Below are 19,250 nucleotides of genomic sequence, written 5' to 3'. Positions count from 1 at the left end.
TCGTGTGAGGTCCTGCACTCCAGCTCCCTGGACAGGATCTTCCTGAAACACTGGCACAGGTTGCCCAGAGAGGTGGTAGATATTCCATCCCTGGAAACATTCAAGGTCAGGCTGGATGGGGCTCTGAGCAACCTGACTGAGCTGTAAGTGTCCCTTTTCATTGTAGGGGAATTGGACCAGATGGCCTTTAGAAGTCCCTTCCAACTCACATGGTTGTATGAGGTTCATAGATGGAGCATCATTGTGGCTTGGCCACTCTGCACCCTTCACTAAGAACAACTATGGTCAAATTGCCTCAGGACCTCAGTCATGAGTGAAGACATTGTCTTCTTTTCTTATTCCCATCTCATACAAACTCTTGTACTAGAGCAAAACATGATCTAATGCCAGGTATCCTGGGCAACTCATTACATCTCAGCTCAGTGGTCCTGCTCCAGCCATCCCTGGAGCCTACTACGTGATTGATTCCCAGTGTTCTCAGTACTTTTTCCTCTTGCCTCTCAGCAATGTCATTCATAAAAGAACTTTGCACTGCAAAAGCATCCTTCCAGCCTGCCTAAGGGGGACAGGAGAAATTACCAGGTGCATCTCAGCATGTCTCAGCCACGCCTGGGGCCAAAGCTGCAAACTAGAATGTGGTGGACAAAGACAGTCAGGTAACTAGCCCTTCCCTTAATCCATACAAATATCTGCAAAGGAAAGGGCAGTGCATTGAATCACAGTCAAAAACTGCTGCTACCTAAATTTGCTTCCTTTCTGAACACTTCTTTTTGAGTTTCTTACAGCAATTCTCCAATATTCCAGAAGCCTCAGCTTGCTCATAAAGAGCCTGTTTAAATAAGTCAGCAGAAGAAACTACATTCCAACTCACAGAGTCTTGTTCAAAGGGAGATGAGTCACTGGCTTTCTTTACCTTTCCCTTTTTAAAACAATCAGAATTCAGATAAAAATTCTTCTTTCTCACCTGATTTATGGCTTAGATGTGGGCAGAACATTCCTTTTTCTTCATTTAGCTGTTGTATAGGGGGTTTAGAAATCATTTGAAAAGCAAACATTGACTGCAAAGCAAAAAAAGTCTGTCCTGACATTGAGTGACCAAGACTCTGAGCCAGAATGTGCTTTGATTTCCCCAAATAACTTATCTCATATGCTATATAAAGATCATTTATGAAATCTTGTGATGCTGTTGTATAAGTCCAGCCATGTAAGGACAGAATTTTTTTTTTTTTAACTGCTATTTGCTCTACAAGCTCTTTATTTCAAGTTTAAATGTGCATTGGGTAAAAAACTTCAAGTGGGATCCTGAATGGAAATCCTTTCACTTGACCCCCAAAGAAATAAATCAGCAGCAACAAGAAGGATTCCCCAACAGATTCTCTCCCAACAGAGTGCCTCCATACAGATGCAGAATGAGAGAGTTTTCTGTTGGGTAGAATAAGAAGTCATGTCATCCTCATGGATGCCTTTTTCCTCACAAAGAGGTGTTTCTCATCTGGTATTTGGAACTGGATTCTTTGAGCATCCTCCACTGCTTCTCACCCATTTCATTTTCAGTTAAATTCTTGGTGCTTTCTCCAAGGCAGATCCTCACGTATGGGAGGATAGGAAAGTCCCAAAGCTTTCTCCAATTCCTGGCTGCATCTTCATCTGTTAGTGATTTCTCACTTCACGTTGTGCTTAGTACTTATGATGGTGTTGGACTGGTTGCTCTATGGGCTCTTCCAGACTTAAGAACTTCTACATGATTTCATACAAGAGCAGGGTTCGGTGTTTGATGATAGCAATACAAAACTTTTCTATGTTCCTTTCCTAGACAATGTGTTCATGGTTAAAAACCCTTGAGAAGATCTGTGGTCTATATCCAATATCTCTGAATTATATATCTATTTTTTTCTCCTGTTGACGTTCTATTTAATTTAAGATAGGATTAGAAAGGGAAAGCTCGCAGATAAAACTGCCTTCTGGGATAGAAGTCTCCAGCTGCTTGAGAACACTGTGTTCAGTGGCAAAGCATGAGATTTCTGAAATTGGACTGTAGAAGTTGGAAAGTTTTAAGTGCCATCATGTCACTCAACTCCCTGGAACTGCAGATGGGTATGATCCCATCTCTTGCTGTTGATTGTGGTTTGTTTGTTTGTTTGTTTTCTTTTTCTCTGAATTTCAATTGTTATTGAATATTTCCTAGTCTTAGATAATTTTCAGTGCTGTGCCAAATGCAGCAGGCTTGCATTTGATAGATTTCTATAACCTCCTTCCTTCTGTTTGGGGCAAGTGGAGTGCCCCACCAGTGCTGACAAGTGGCTGCCTGTTGGAGAGCATCGCAGCATGTTGATTTCCAGTATCTCAACATCTCTGTGCTTTTTCTTTGGCTGCTCTTTAGCCCCCAAACTTGTCTCCTGGTGTACCCCCAAAGAAACCTCCCAGCTTTCCTTCAAGCCTATCTGAAGTGTCCAAAAAATATCAAGTGCACAGTTAGGCTGCTGCTCAATTGCTCAGCGTGCTTGCTTTGTCTGTCTCATCATCTTGGTACACGTTCTCTGTGCCCAACCCAATCTGCTATTATTTCCTGCAGTAAGGTATAACACTTTTGTAGAGAGCCTTTTTCTTAGTCCTATGCTGCTGTTGCACAATGGAGTCCCAACCTACAAGATCCTGAGATGAAGCAATACAAATCCTAATGAGCTGCCAGAAAAGAGGGGAAATAACATCCACATCGCAAGGTAGACATCTATCAGGGAAGGTGTACGAATTTGCCTTGGAGTAAGGAAAGGACCAAGAAGCCTATTTTACTGCAAGCCCTGTTTTCTGTAATAGAAAGAAAACCTTAAGCTTTCACATCAAGCAGATAAAACCAACATTCGACCAGATCCAGAAAGAGGGAGGTTAACCCTCAAAGAGAAAACTCTATGGAGTAGGGGGTAGCACTACAGTCTGAACATTAAACCTTCACTTTCCCTACGTCCCTAAGTCCCTATGTCCCTGTGTCCTGGGACACTGATGAACATCAACCCATTTCCCATACAAACAGTATGTGAATATGTTTCTTCCTTGACTTCCAGTAAGCTTTTTACTTCTGAAAACAGACATACAGACCCTTAGTAGCTTGACATAAGGTCAATTTTATGAATAGCCTTTTAGTTCATTTGATTTTATGCATGGTTGGAAGAAAGTCGAGGTGGTAAGAAGCATATTAGGAACTTTAATGGAATTTACTTTCTTCTTAATTAAAATGCATCATGTCCTCTGTGAGAAATGTCACCCACAGCTCCTGGCTTTTAAGAGTTATGTGTGTTTATCTGAACTTCCTTACACGACTGCAAATATATTAAGGCCTAGTGCAGACAATGGAATTCAATGATAATGTTCCAATTAATGCCTCCATAAGACTGTAATTGGGATTAAACAGAGAGGTTGGTGAATATCAATTAAATTCAAATTATGTAGATGCAGTAATGGTTCCTTTGTTAATCATTTGGATATGGCTTGAGGTTTATTACTAGACAGTCAGATATATTCTCTCAGTAATTTCAACGATACCAGAAGGGATTGTTTTTGCAGTATTTTATGGGACTATTAGTATTAACCAAGTCAAATAATTTAATATTCTCCCACATTTTTACATTTGCTGAAGTTTGGCTTCTAGCCTGCGTTATATGCAGGCTCACCTATGTAAGCCCAGGATCATTCTCCAGACCTAGGGCTGCCAAGACTACAAGCACACTCATAGTTTGAAGTAGGATAATGAAACTTGATTGATCCCTAGAGATCTATGAACAGCGATATGAGCTACCTGATCGTAGATCTGCTCATGACTGCCCACCAGAGCTAGGAAATTGACTTCACATATATAAAGAAATCCTCCTGCTAAAGACTGGGCTTTCAGCTCCATTTGATTGATGGGTCCTGCATCATGGGATATAAAGCTAGCACTTTCTTGATGTTACACTGCAATGTAGGCCTGAAATTCTCTGTATTTCACACAGTATTTTCATGGACAAAAATCATAGACTTGTGTCAGCAAGAAGCACTAACATACCATAAGTGAGATTAAGTTCATCAAGCTGTCCAGGTTCATATGATAACTCATGGGGTCAGACACAGATCCACACATTTTTATGAAGACAAGATCAGTCTTCCTAGGATTACTTTGTGCCCTATCTCCACACAGCACTTCTTTCCCAAGGATTTGAACCTTAAATCCATGGCCCCAGACTTGCCCTTCCATAGTATAGACATGAGATCGAACCTAATTTATTAACCTTCTCTTTGCAAGTACAAACTCTCAGCAAGACCACCACAACTGTCTGTCTGACAGTTTAGGCCACTCAAGTTGCAAAATAAAGCATGAGACACAGGCAGTTTACATTTTTATCTCTTAACTGGGATGACTGGGAAAAGCAGACATCAGCAGTAAAGATAACCCAGTTGACATATGGTAAAGTGTGAAGCCATATAGTTCAATTTAATTCTGCTTTGTGAAATTCCTCAGAGCATACAGCGTGTGAAATACCCTCATCCAGCCTTGTGGGCACTCATTTCTTTTCAGAGCAGTAGGCACCAGGAATAAAGGACAAGTTCAAGCAAAATCTCTCTCCAGGGTGCCAAGCAGATTACATTAAAATAGGCATTACAAGCTCATTTGGGTAAAGGGAATTTCCTAGCCCGAGAGCTGAAGCTTTACATTGGAGCAAATCCCCTTTCCTTGTTGTTTGGTACTTCATGACCTGTGGTGGTCTAAGTCAAGAGTTCAGACAGAAGGCCAAACTATGAGTTGAAAGTCTGCAGTGCTTGTGAGCCATGGTGATGAATGCAGTGATGAGGAATGCATTCCGCACTCTTTTGAACAGAAGAAGAAAATCTACTGATCCCACCAGTTATGAGGGACCAGGTTGTATAAGACCTCATGGAAAGGAAAGATCTAAACAGAAGAGGAGTTGCTTCAGGACTAGGTGAAAAGATGAATAGAATAGGAATTTGTTCAGCACATCCTTCCTTAGCTCAAAAGCCTACAGATGAGGAAATTCAGGAGAATATCAAGCAGTGGCTTGAAACCACCATATTTACCAAGACACAGCTATTACAGAGGAGTAACTATCAGCCTCTAATAAATTGGCATAAAAAATTGAACCTCAAGACAAGGCTGGAAAAACAGGACACTGTGTCTGAACCTTGCTTGATAATAGCAGTGCCTGTGCATGAGACAGTTCTCCAAATACCCGCTTTTCTTCTGCAGGATCTAGTTTTCATTTTGAACCCTTAATTTCATTTAAGGTCAGGTTCAGTTTCATTTAACTTTGCTTTTTCCTCATATTTTACATTCATTCAACTACTGTGGGGACAAAAATACTGCAGAAGAACAGTGAAGATCAGGGCACAAGGATTCTCAAGATCCCTTGATCTTGGGCATGTAGGACAATTTTTTTTCCTTGTCATATTACCCAGACCTGATGTATTTGTCATCATTTAAAATTCATATTTAGAAACAGCTCTAATCTGCATAAATCTGACCAAACAGAGGCATATATTACCAGAAGACTTTTTGAGGGCTGTCAACAGTAAACAGAGGCCTGACAATTGACTTTAAGATGGTAAAACCTGAATGAGAAGGACCTAGCAGATTTAATACTTCTTTGGTAGCATGGAGAGACAATTCACCCTAGCAATCTGGCAAATCTCCTCCAAGTTTTGTATTTCTCATCAAAAATGCATCGAAGATATCAGGACACATTAATCAATAGCTCATTTCCATCAAATATTAACAATAAAATGCTTCCAAGTTTAAGAAACATTGTGCATCTCTCACACTTATCTTCCAGTCACCATCTGTCTTCCAACCTGACATCCAAATACCTTAAAAGGTATGGCCCAAAATACTTTTAATTTGAAGTTACCCCAAGAAAACTCTGGGGTACAAGAAAACACTTTGAACACTGTCCAGTAGTTAAATGCTATCTGCAAAGGGAGATTAATACTCTTTCCATTTTACTAAGAGGAAATGAGGCAAAACTTAGCACAAGATTACTCAAGAGAAGTCAGAGTTGAAATAAAAACATATGCTACTTGCTGTCAGACACTGCAGGACCTCTTTATAGTCAACGAGCAGCTTTCAAGTACAACTTTTCATATTCCAATGTAGATGTTCAAGCAGTCCAGTCTAATTACATCCTGCCAGCATGTATTTCTCCTTGTTGACTATAAAGAGAGTCAAGGTTCAGTAACTCCAATGTGGGTGACTACACTGTTCTTGTCAAACAAATCACACTCCTAGTTTTCACGACCTGACCACAACACCATTTCCAGGCATTCAGCGTATGACAGCTGAGCAGGGACACTCAATCTGCAAAGTCAGGTATCGCAGAACTGCAAAATGAGTTATGCTCATCCCCTCTTGCGTGGAGGCAATGTCATTAAGTCTTTAATTACATAATGTTGATACAACTCTAAAACAAAATATCTTCTTATGGTTTGATTGAAAACCATATTTTGGTTGTGATTAAAGAGAAGTGTAGAAGCACCTGCACCACTTCTGAGTCCCAGTGCTATGCCTGAAAATATGGAAGTCGCCTAAGACAAAGGATGCAAAGACTTACAGACACCACAGAGACACAGTTATTCAAGCAGTGAGCTCCAACAGTGACCTTTTAATGAACATATTGAACAATTATTAAGTCACACTCACCCTGGTTTTATTTCAGGAGGTTTAGGTAAGGGCTTCAGAAATCCTTTTTTCCCAACCAGCCAATATGTGTCTTCTACTCCTTTACCCTAAAATAAAAACAAAAGTCCAGTTAAAGAGCAGTTTTTGGACCATTCTCTGCTCAATACATTCTGAGGGCATCATATATATCCACAGAGAGTGGCTGGAAGTCTTCTTCTCTCCTTTGCAGTGACTTGGGGAGAATTTTAACTTCACTGCCTTTAAAAAACGGACCTTGTTCAAACTGCCATATACAAATGACCTTCACTAATCAGAGTCATTGAAACTACACAGTTTAAGAGAAATGAGGATCTCTAATCATCTTATTTTGCAGCACTGGCATCAATAATAGAGAGATTTTACAACTGCTGCTGGGCTGAATATCAGAACAATCACTTCCTTTCCCTACATCAATAATTTAGCTTTTAAAACGAGATGCATCTGATAGAATCCAGCCAACTACATCAGAGCCAACCATCCTTGTCTGGAGCCAGTGCAGGAAAACAGGCACTTCTAGGGTGACGTTTATCTTCACAAAAACTGGACACTGAAAGTAAGTCAGGTTAATAATTTCCTGAAGTGCCATTTTATCTTCACTGACTATGCAAAGGTTTCTTTCCGTAAACTAAACCTGGAGTAATTACCTCAGATATCCCATTGTAGCCATATGAACTTGGGTGACAAAATACCTCTTCGATGTAAAAGATTATTGAGAGACCTGGGAACATAATCATACCTCTTACTGTAGATGTTTAAGATAAGCAGAACTACTTCTTTCTAGTGATTTTATAAGAAGATAAGTGATGTTTTATTTAGTTTTGTGATATTTTATTTAGTGATGAATTATTTTGTCTGATTTAGGCACAGTGAAAATTAGCAGCTTCTGGCAAGGCTGAATTAAATACAGTCCTGAATATTGGGAGTATTTCTGGCTGAAAAGTAGTTAAATTTTGAATGATGAAAGATATTATTGAATATTAAAATCCTCATTTTATACAGCGAGTGGCTGATCAATGGAGTAAGGTACGCAGTTTGTCTCATGGATAAACTGAGTAGAAATTCATATAGATGTCTATTTATAGACATTTATATATGTTTTACAGACATTTATATATGTTTCTACCACGAGGAAGAAGACAGCACTTCTAGATTTAATTGTACTTCCTCTGAGTTGTTCTGCATGTCCATCTTGGAAGGATGCTGTGCTTGTATCTACAGCTGTCACTGACAGGACAATAGAGAGCTCAAGTGGAGATGCATACAGACATTGACTTTAGAACAAATGAGCCTTCATATGAGTCTTTTCCACAAATCCCTCATAATTTTGTGAGTATCTCATCATTATATAATGCCTCAAAAAAATAGAGTTTTGGAACAATGGATTGTTCCAACACACATCTCCCTCCCCTATTCCCCATAGCATTTATCAACCTAAGCTCTTTCTGAATGAGGAATGCAGTTGCTTCATGCCATGAGCCTTCTTCCTTCTTTCTGCCACTGTTCTACACTTCTCTGATAACCACCAAAAGGCTGCTAAATTCAACTCAGGACTTTATTCTCCTGTGGTATCTTCCCTGAGCAAGAGCAATCCTATTGCAAAGAGTGGCTCCTTGTTATGTGTATGCTATGAATCAAGTACAATGTTAAAACGAGACAGAGGGTGACTGCACTTGACTGAATATGCAGAGTTTGATGTCATGCAGAGCTCTGTCTGTGTGGCAGTAGCTGGAAGGGGTATGAATTTTGGTATTTAATATATGGTTCAGATGAACTCCCATTACAAACTTCAGAAACAAAGACTAGGAAAAAAAAATAACTTTTAAAAAGGCTTTTGCCTTTCCTTTCATTCTCTACACCAGGGATCTACTCATGGTAGAGGATTTCAGATGGCAATGGCATTGTTCAGTGCTTTCCCTTTTGTTACCAAATATTTCAACAGCTTTCTCTCCTTCTGATTTTTAGAATAAATAGATACAGAGCATACATCTCTTTGCTTGCTAGCATGGATTTTTCCATGATCCTTCAAGAATTACCTCATGTATTGAAACAACCGATGGGGATCATTTAGCAAGGATTGCATGGAAGAGTGATGGATGAAGGCCAAAGAAGACCAAAATATGCAAATTACTTAAGCAAAAAGACTCCCTTATGAGGCATTTCACACAGACCAGACCTTCTTACCTTCAGTTCTGTTTTTCCCCTAGGAACGATTGCATAGCCTTCATTTAGAGACCGAAGTGTATCCACCGTACTTTGGCTGACGTGAATTCTATAAGCTGAGAATGGAAAGCAAAACAGCTGGGTCACCACACAGCACACAGTGTGAATTCCCACTACTTTGTATTGGCAAGGAAAATTTCTCCTAGGCATGCTGGCGTGCTGTAGCTGTGTGGTGATCCTCTGTGTAGAGCACAATGGTAATGGACTGGATCCTTCCAAGTAAGGCAACCTGGAAGTTGCTTAAGAATTATAGGGTGAGAGGAGATCTACACTGGGGACTTCTTTGAGAGGAGAACAAACACAGTTAAGTATGGGAAGCCTTGCTCTCCATAAAGATGACAAGTGCTGTTTAAGCAACATTGCTGGCTGGAATGAAAAATGTCATTATTAATATCTTTTGCCACAGTGTAAAACTAGGCAGCAAGAAAGAAACGAACAATAGTTGACTGAAGTCCTGTGCCAGACAGCCAGCATCATTTGAAAAACAGGTGTTGGGATTAGGAGCAGAGAGGTGGGGTTTGCAATGAGACATAACGAGAATGTGGCTGTACATGCAGATCCATCTGGATTTTTCAGTAATTGATTCCACCCAGAGCTGCCTTTAACAATTTATGAACAAAAATGGCAAAGGCAGAGATCTTTATCAAATCTTTATCAAATTCCCATCTCCCCAATTTGTTTTGCAGCCACTGCTGGAACTCATTGAAATTTGTTGCTGTGCTATTGATGCAAACAAGCCAGGAAATGTGTCCAAACTATTTTTCCCCCAAAGCAGTTTAATTGTTGTTGTTCTTGAGATTATTTTTTTTTTCAAATGTCTCAATCACATTATCTTTCCCCCACGAAGTATGTGGGGGTAAACTAATTAATTTTTTTTTTTTTTTTCAGAATGATTAGAAAAAAAGAATACTGGTTTAAAGGAAAGGATGCAGAGGAACACCACACTGCTTTTTGCTTTATGCTATAATCAGTTTAGCAGTAAGCTACAGTCTACCTATTATTGTGTATCTGTATAAGTTTCTATTGGTGTACAAAGATCTTCTTGTATCTGCAGTGTTAGAAGGTTCCAGTCTTAGTGGGGCTTTGCATTTCTAAGGTTCTAAACCTTGAAAACATTCATGCTTAAGTTTAATTAAAGTTTAATTGTTAGTCTTAATTAGTGAAGTTGAAATCACTGGAATTAGAAATGTGGTGGTTATATAACAGAAAATTTCAAATGTTATGTACATACTACAAATTAATTTTAGCATGACGATTCCTCGAGATTTCAGTATTAAATATGACATTCCTATAGTTTGTGAAGTAGATATAATAACCAATCTATTAGAACTGAAAACATCAAGAGGGAGGGCAGAGAAGAGCAAGGATTAAAACATGCAAGATACTTTGCCTCTGGAAATCAACTTGCACTGATGGACTGAACATCAAAAGTGAGTTCAAAACTCATCCTGGGCTCTGAGCATGCTGATGCTGTCCCTAGATCTCCACTGTATCACTCATAGTTCATCCACCATGGTTTACATATCCATGCTTCAGTCAAGGACACAACAGAAAGTAAATCTGTTTATGATCATGACTGAAATGCAGATAAATGCTCCTCTCCCATCACCCTTTTTCCATGTCTAGAAGCCTCCATTTATGGGACAATAAGAAACAGCTGTGATGTAGTATTCCATTATTGGCTGCACCTATTGGCTCTAGGAGTGAAGACTTGGCTTCTATTACCTGAAGCCATAGGAGAATTAAGGCAAGAACTTGAGGGAAAAACAGCATTTTTCCAACTCGTTGAGAAAGACATCAAGAATACCCAAAGGAAAAGGGAATCTTAAGGATTTTGCTAGGACCTGCCAACACTTGTTCATAGAGTTTCCATTGCTGATAAATGAAGCTCTCATAAAATACACCAGTAAACCCCTCATGGTGCAGGGCACTATTATCTGTGGTCTGCTGTTCTCTCTCTGTAGCACGATAGAATCATAGATTCATAGGATATCCCAGGCTGGAAGGGACTTACAAGAATCATCAAGCCCAATTCTTGGCTCCACAGAAGATCATCCAAAATTCACATCCTATTTCTGACAGCATTGTCCAGCCACTTCTTGAACAGCTTGGTGCCATGACCACTGCCTTGGGGAAAGCAATGCCCACATTTTCTTCCCCACTTGCCTTATACTAGCCATGGCAGGTAGGTGCATTATTTACTGTACAAGAACAGCTCAGAATTAAGGGTCCTCAGCAGTCTGAAAGAAAGATACAACCCCATGCAGGAGAAATCTAGAGCAAGATTCATGTTCATTTCAGCTGATGGAATCCAAATCAGAGGACTGTAGTTAGAATGCAGGGTGTGAATCACATTGGTTACTGGACGAGACTAAACATTCTTTTGAGATTTTGCAGGGAAAAGAGGAGCAAGCCTAAATGATCTCTTTGTCTTAAATAGTGGCCACTGAGGGCTTCAGGCTGCTTTTAATTTTGTCTCTGGACTTGCCCTTTTCTTGAGAGCTGATTCAGTTACAGTGCCTATAACTTAAGATGCACATTTCTTCATCTCCTTTGAGAAGGAGGTTGTAGTAAAGTTGGAATCAGCCTCTTGCCACAGATAACTAGTGATAGGAAAAGAGATAATGACCCCAAGTTGCACCAGAGGAGGTTCAGGTTGGATATCAGGAAAAAATTCATCTCAGAAAGAGTGGTCAAGCATTGGAACAGGCTGCCCAGGGAGGTGGTGGAGTTACTGTTCCTGGAGGTGTTCCAGAACCATGTAGATGTGGCACGGAGGTACGTAGTTTAGTGGGCATGGTGTGGATGGGTTGGGGCTGGACTTGGTGATCTTAGTGTTCCTTTCCAACCTTAGTTGTTCCATGATTCTATGACTCTAACTCCATCAGTAATCCACCCCACGCACTGCCCCAAGTACTCACGCAGGCCCGTGGACTCCATTCGCGATGCTGTGTTCACTGTGTCTCCAAAGAGGCAGTACCGAGGCATGGTCAGGCCCACCACACCTGCCACACAGGGCCCTGAAAGACACAGCATCTGTATAAGCCAGTGATGACACTGCACAAATCACAGAGTTCTCCGACACACAAATCTCATCTTCTCCTTCAACATCCAAAAGCCAAATGAGAATACAGGCGTTACAGTGTTGAATGTGTTCAGAGAGGCAGTACTCTGGCATTGGAACAGGCTGCCCTGGGAGGCAGTGGAATCATCATCCCTGGAGGTGCTCAAGACAAGGGCAGATGTCACAGGGAGTGACATGGTTTAGAGGTATGGTGGTGATGGGTTGATGATTGGACTAGATGATCTCAGTGGTCCTTCCAGCCTTAATGATTCTACGATTCTATGGTCAGGCCTACTGTGCCTCCCAGACAAGGCTTTGAAAACACATCACCCATATAACCCAACCATTGTGTCTATACAAACCATGGGGTTCACAGACAAGCAAATCACATCTTCTCCTCTGCTATCCAAAAAACTACTTGGGAATACAAGAGAAGGATTTTTAAATATGTCTCTGGCCTTCATGCTTGGTAGAAGTAGTCAAAATTTAGGCATTTCTCTGAATTAGACAGTGATGTTTTATGGCTAAAAAAGGTCTTTTGAGTCCCAGTTCACTGTCATCTGGGAGAAATTCAGAGTTCGCTAAAGCTTAAGGGCTACTGAAATCTCATTTTAAAAAGTTATCCCCTACCTCCTTTTCTCTCTGACAAAACTGAAGTTGAGATCCTGTGTCATAGAATCACAGAATAGAATCATACAACCATTTGAATAGGAAGGGGCCTTTATAGCTAAACCTTTATGGTCCAGCTCCCCTGCAATGAACAGGGACACCCACAGCTCCATCAGGTGCTCAGAGCCCTGTGCAGCCTGACCTTGAATGTCTCCAAGGACAGGGCATCCACCATCTCTCTGTGCAACCTGTTCCAGTGCTTCATCACCCTTATGGTGAAAACCTTTTTCCTTATATCCAGTCTAAATCTCCTCCCTTTTAGTTTGAAACCATTTCCCCTTGTTCTATCACAACAGACTCCTCTAAAAAGCCTGTCCCCTTCTTTCTTACAGCCCCCCTTTAAATACTGTAAGCCCCTTCTCGGGTTTCCCTGGAGCCTTCCCTTCTCCAGATCGACCAACCTTAGCTCTCTGGGACACGTCCCAGTGAAGCAGGACTGAGAATCAGCATTAGAAGTCAAGAGATGCTGGCAACACACTGGACCACCCTGTGTCCCCTCCTTGGAAAGGAAGACATCATTAGCTATCCTGTCTAGCCAAAAGCTGTTTATTTTTCCTCAGTCTCATCCCAAAGACAAGATCCACTCCCTTCCAAAGTAGCTCCCAAAGAGCTGGTGCCAAGTTCTCAGGGAGAGATATGCATGTAGGATTCACACGAACATGCACACACACAGAGCTAAAATGTGAAGTGTGACAGCCAAGCAGCATGGCTGTAAGTCATCTGGGGCACTTGGATCAGCTAATGTTTGGGCTGGGCTCTGAAGGATGGGTTGCTAAATTTCAACACCCACGTTCTAAAATATCAAGGTTGCAAAATAAATATTAGGAAAAAAAGTTTAAAAAAAAGTTAAGAAAAAGGTAAAAACATGAATAGTCTCAGCAATCTAAGTAGATATGGAACATTCTGCAGAGAAAAGGCATCTTTGCATTCTCCATTGAATAAATTTATGGCATATGTGTCTATGAGGCTCTGCCTGCCTTTTAAATTTCATTATTTTTCTGGGTTAAGGTGTCACAAATCAGTATCAAGTAAATATTTTGTCACACAAGTCTACAAGAGTTGTCAGTGTAGTACAACATCAAGAATATTTAAAGATGTGTTCAATATGAGGTTTTTCATAACACAAATTTTTTGAGATTAAACTGTTGTTTAAAAAGTAATTTAGAAGTGAGATCAGTTACTTGTCATAAATACCCAGCAGCAAATAATGTAAAAAGCCAGTAATTTTACTGAGATTTTTACCTTCTTAGTCACAAAACTGATTCTTCATATAGTTTTCAGATGCACATTAAGGAAAATGAAACACCACTAAGGCACACGCATGCAAAAAATTTAACTTTCACCTTCACCTATATATGCATGTATGTAGATACTGAACCACAATCTGAAATATACTGCTTGTAAAACTGAAAGCTATGGAGAGCTTTACAAGGACTCTATTGCTATGACATCTGAAAAACTGTTGCTGCAGACTAAGCATTTTAATACAATATATAGAAGATTAAAATTGAGTGGTAAGACAGGTTTTTACTCCTACTTGATGAGACATCACTTGCTTAAAGACTGAAAAACAGAGAGGAAGAATGCTTCATACCAAAAATGTTACAAGGACTTCTCTACAGCATGTCTGGATTGAAGCAACATGCAGGGAATGCTGGAGACCAGGAGGACTTGGTTTACTGCCTTCATTGCCAAAAGCACACTGTGCAACCTTGGATAACTCACTGCCCTTCAGAGTCTCTTCTAACTCAGTTCTCACTTTTATCAGTACTCTAGTTTGGTTTGAGCTCTTCAGGAGAGCACCAGAGGAGGTGAACATATTGTGTTCACCTGATCTCCACCAATCACAGAGCAAGAGCAGGCCCCCCTAACACTCTTGGAAACACCTCCACATGGACGTCTAAATTTAGATTCCTGATCAGTCAATGCAATTACCCAATCACTTCCACAAAGCTCACAAAGCTCTGCACCTGTACTGTGTTCAGGGTGCCCTGGGAGGTGGCGGAGTCACCATCCCTGGAGGAGTTCAAGAACATGGAGATGTGGTACCAAGGGACATGTTCTTTAATGGACAATATTGATGGGAGGCGGATGGTTGGACAAGATGGTCTTAGAGGTCTTTTCCAACCTTAACGATTCTATGATTCTATGAAAGATTTTCAGGGCAAGATAATAACTTTCTAGAGCACTGCCATCATACTGCAGAAAGGAATTAATTCAAAACCAATGTTACAATGTCAGCATGACAAAACAATTTCTCAGTGTTGAAAACATCCAAGAGTTAATTCATTTGCTGCCTTCATTGGTTGTGCATGTGTTCCCCCATGTCTAGACTGCCTCAGCAAAGAGATAACAAAAACTTCCAGAGATAAATCTCTGACAGTAACAAGTTTAAAGGAAATCGGAGACCCTGTGATGAGAATGCTTTGGCCTGGTTGTTTAATTACACAGGTTCTCCAGTTTGTTTTGAAATGGCACTTTGCCAGGGCTTGGAGGGTCAGTTAATAAGTCATGCTGGCTGAGCCTCTGCAGCAACCGTTGGTGGTGCCTTGGAGGTTAACAAGCTCGATGGGAATGAAGGACTGCCTGCCAGAGAGCCTGACCGATAAACAGACCTCCTTAAGCCTCCATGGAGATGCTTGTCTTCTCACTCTCCTCAGCCATCCAGCCCCAACCCAGTCACAGTCAGCATGGAAACAGCTGATTCAGCTAAGTTCTTTTGGACAGACAGTCGAGTTGAGAAAGGAGAATCCAGGGTGCATTCAAAGCAGGGGAGGAACTCAGACCAAACATTGTTCTTTTTGTCCTCCCCAACTTACCCACGCATGGTCACATGCATGGTCCTTCAGATGTTCCCAGAGCTGTGGCTCTCCTCTGTGGTCAGAGAAGACATAGCAGCCAGGAGGGATGTGGGCAGCCCACACCATAAAGTATTTCCTTCTTTTTCAGAGATGGAATCATGTGCTCCTCTTGGCACTAGTTTCCAGAGAGCAGGTGGTCAACAAAGCTGGTGCTCACACCCCTTCTCCATCCTTTCCAGGACAGTGTGATAGCCAAGACCTCTTCTCCTCAAAAATTTCCTCAATGTCTTCCTGCTTCATGATGTTAGTGATTCTCTCTTCATGTTTCTTTCCTCAGGAGAAACGGAATCTATGTTTATTCAAACTCTGCTCTCATCTTAGTGATTCAGAGAACTGATTTGCCTTGGAGCACAAATTTCTTGCTGCTCCTGTGATAGTTTGACATTTCCAGATCATCACAGAATCATAGAATGGCTTAGGTTGGAAGAGACTTATCCAGTTCCAACCCCACACTGTGGGCTGATTGCCACCCACCAGATCAAGTAGTCCTATCCAGCCTGGCCTTGAACATCTCCAGGGTTGGGTATTCACAGCTTCTCTGTGCAGCCTGTGCCAGTGCCTCACTACCCTCTGAGAAAAGAATTTCTTCCTAACATCTAACCTAAATCTCCTCTCTTTTAGTTTAAAGCCATTCCCCCTTGTCCTATCACTATTAGATTATTTAAAAAGTAGATCTCCTCCTGTTTATATGCTCCCTTCAAGTACTGGAAGGCTGAAATGAGGTCTCCCCGGAGCCTTCTCTTCTCCAAGCAAATCAAGCCCAACTACCTCAACCTTTCTTTGTAAGAGAGGTGCTCCAAGCCCTCTGAGCATCTTTGTGGCCCTCCTCTGCACCTGCTCCAACAAGTCCATGTCTTGTACCAACTACACCACTCAGCTTAATGTCATCAGTAAACTTGCTGAGAGTGCACTTGATCCCACTGTCTATGTCATCAATAAAGTTGTTGAAGAGCACCAGTCCCAACATGGGGCCCTGGATGACACCACTTGTCACTGGCCTTAGAACCAGTGGACATAGAACCATTGACCACAACTCTCTCTGGCTGCGACCATCCAGCAAATTCTTTACCCACTGAACAGTTCAAATCCATACCTCTCCAGTTTAGAGATAAGCATGTGATGCAGGACCATATCAAAGGCCTTGCACAAGTCCACGTAGATTGCCCTTCCTTGGTCCACCAAAGTCATCACTCCATCATAGAAGGCCACCATGTTGGTCAGACATGACCTGCTCTTGCTAAAGGCTGTCTCAGATCACCTGCTCGTCCTTCTTGTGCCATAACATGTCTTCCAGGAGGATCTATTCTATGATCTCCCCAGGCTCAGAGGTCTTCCTTTCTCCCTTTGTTAGACTTGGAAGTGACTTTTCCCTTTTTCTGGTCACTGAGGACTTCACCTGAAAGCCACAACTTTCCAGATATGATGGAGAGTGGCTTGGCAACTACATCAAATTCCTTCAGTACCCTGGGATCCACGCTGTCTGGCCCTATAGACTTGTACATCTTCAGATTCATGAGGCAGTCTCTGACTTGCTCCACTCTTACAGTGGGGGAGGATTCTGTTCCCCTGACTCCCCACCTTGAGGTTCAGGTCTGTGCAAAAGAAGGTCTGGCTTCTGCTTCTTTAAAAAGAAAACACTCCTTTCCCTCTTCTTGCACCCTACATAACTGCTTATAGCAGCACTTATTTCCAGATACCCAGAGTTCAGAAAAAGAAGGAAAAAAACACAAGTAACACTCCTCCCTCCCAGTCACCTAGGGATAGATTTTTGGCTGGATGCATGGAAGGCGTGTTGCAGAACTGTGGCCAACGGGCAGCAGCAGATGTTGCACTCTGTATTCTTCACTTCTTGTGCTGAAAATGTAATGCTGTTGCTCCAGAGACTCTTGCTCTGGGTCACAGACTCATCTGATTCCTAACATACTATAAAGCCCACAGTATAAAACCCACAGTGTGTCTGCAGTCACTCCGTAACACTTTAGACTTCTGTAAAGAGCCAGCTAAGAACCCCAGATTGCAATGAAAACAATAGGGACAATGAGTTTTCAGAGACAGCTCCAAAAGAAGAAAATACGTGGTCTAGCAGGTATGAGGCATTGATTTTAGCTGTGCTCAAGTCACAGCTCTGTTCTTAGGGTATTCCGTGTGAGAATCTTCCTTTGTTCTTGTTTCCCTGTGTGTACAACAGGGACTTCTGTAGAACACTTGTGGTGCCACAGCTGAAAATGTGGATATCATTCAACAATGCTAGATCAGACTGCTCAGCAGTCTACTCTACAATCCTATGATTCTGCTTCCAGCAATGGCTGATAGCTTGTACTTGAGAGGAAGACGCAGGAAGTCCAGTGATGAACAACTGGGAAAAATTTATTAGCGGATGGCTATGTTGTAAAATTATGAAGGTTCATATTTCTTCTAAAAATACTGACTCTTATAACAGCTAATGTCTTTTCCTTCGTTTAAAATCGCAGTCATACTTTCAGGTATATGTTGACTGCAATCTTGCTGGGTTTGTTGTTGCTATTTTTGTGTTGTTGTTTTTTTAATAAAAATTGAACTGCAAAACAACTTCTCCCTTTCTTCTTAAACAAGCTTCTTTTTTTGTTCATTGAACAGATAATGACTTCTGCATTAGAGAACATTTACTTTATAGCACTACTTTTTTTTATATCTGTATCATGTTCTTCCAGTTACATCCTATCTATAATAAGCATCCCCAATCTTTTCTTTCACTTTGTATGGTGGTGATGGGTTGATGGTTGGGCCAGGTGATCTTAGAGGTCTTTTCCAACCTTAATGATTCTCTGATTCTATATAATGATTTTTCTATTTTTTTTTTCCATTTCAAAACAGGGTTACAAAGAGTTGGATGTCTCCATGTCACGCCAGTGAAGATCCTGAAGCACATCAAAAATCCACACTTTACAATGCAGCCTTTGGGACTAACATTTCTGATGTAGCTCCTGACAGTGACAGAATACAACATTTCTCTCCTTAATGACACCGAGCCATATTTCTGCTTTGGGTTTGCACTTCCATTTTAATGACCTTGTTGCTGTGGAAGGTTGTTAAGCATCTTCTAAGGATTCTTGCTTTGGGGTAAGCAGGGAGAAGGCATTCAATGCTGGAAATACAATTGCAGGAGATCTTTGACATCTAGATGCCTACCTGTGTGCAGGCCTATTCGTATCCTGAGGGGAATGTCTGGCATGTGTCTCATCTTGAATGTTCCCACCGAGCTGAGGATGTCCAGGGACATGTTGGCTATCTCAGCAGCGTGCTTGTTTCCATTCCGTTTTGGAAGCCCTGAGGCAACCATGTAGGCATCTCCAATGGTCTCTACCTAGCAAATACCACAGAATCAAAAAAGCAATGAAAAAGAAGATGGGAAAGAGCAGTAGAATCAAACTGTAGGAGGATTTGAGTCAGGGATGGTTTGGTCCTCATGCCTGGGTACTCCTCACCTTGTAAACATCATGATTTCCAATAACAGCATCAAACAGAGTGTAAAGGTCATTCAGGAGGTCAACTACTTCAATGGGTTCACTGAGGGCTGAAATGGTTGTGAAGCCCACGATGTCACTGAAGTAGATGGTGACTTGGTCAAAATACTCAGGCTCCACAGTGCCACCAGTCTTGAGGGCTTCTGCTACTGATCTGAAATGATAACACTAGGAAAGGTGACAGGGCAAAATGCTGATCTGAAATGATAACACAAGGAAGGGTGACAGAGCAAATG

The 19,250-nt window shown here is 41.3% G+C and overlaps 1 protein-coding gene across 8 annotated transcripts in view; it reads right to left on the bottom strand.

Annotated features, from left to right (window-relative positions):
- Positions 1-19,250, bottom strand: part of GUCY2F (guanylate cyclase 2F, retinal) — a 63,871-nt gene that overhangs the window by 8,213 nt on the left and 36,408 nt on the right. For 5 of the 8 annotated variants that reach the window (XM_021383393.1, XM_021383364.1, XM_021383385.1 and 2 more), the window contains 5 exons: positions 18,976-19,168; positions 18,680-18,854; positions 11,839-11,937; positions 8,879-8,973; positions 6,680-6,765 (listed from right to left, as the gene is read on the bottom strand). In XM_021383393.1, the coding sequence (XP_021239068.1) occupies positions 6,680-6,765; positions 8,879-8,973; positions 11,839-11,937; positions 18,680-18,854; positions 18,976-19,168 (648 nt within the window). Of the gene's footprint in view, positions 1-6,679; positions 6,766-8,878; positions 8,974-11,838; positions 11,938-15,495; positions 15,779-18,679; positions 18,855-18,975; positions 19,169-19,250 lie in introns of those variants that run through there. The other 3 variants (XR_002434086.1, XR_002434088.1, XM_021383399.1) reach the window with 3 other exon arrangements.

Source organism: Numida meleagris, chromosome 1, assembly GCF_002078875.1.
Source record: "Numida meleagris isolate 19003 breed g44 Domestic line chromosome 1, NumMel1.0, whole genome shotgun sequence".
Taxonomy (NCBI): domain Eukaryota; kingdom Metazoa; phylum Chordata; class Aves; order Galliformes; family Numididae; genus Numida; species Numida meleagris.
The sequence above is the reverse complement of the archived record's forward strand: the minus strand, read 5'-3'. Positions and strand labels throughout refer to the sequence as shown.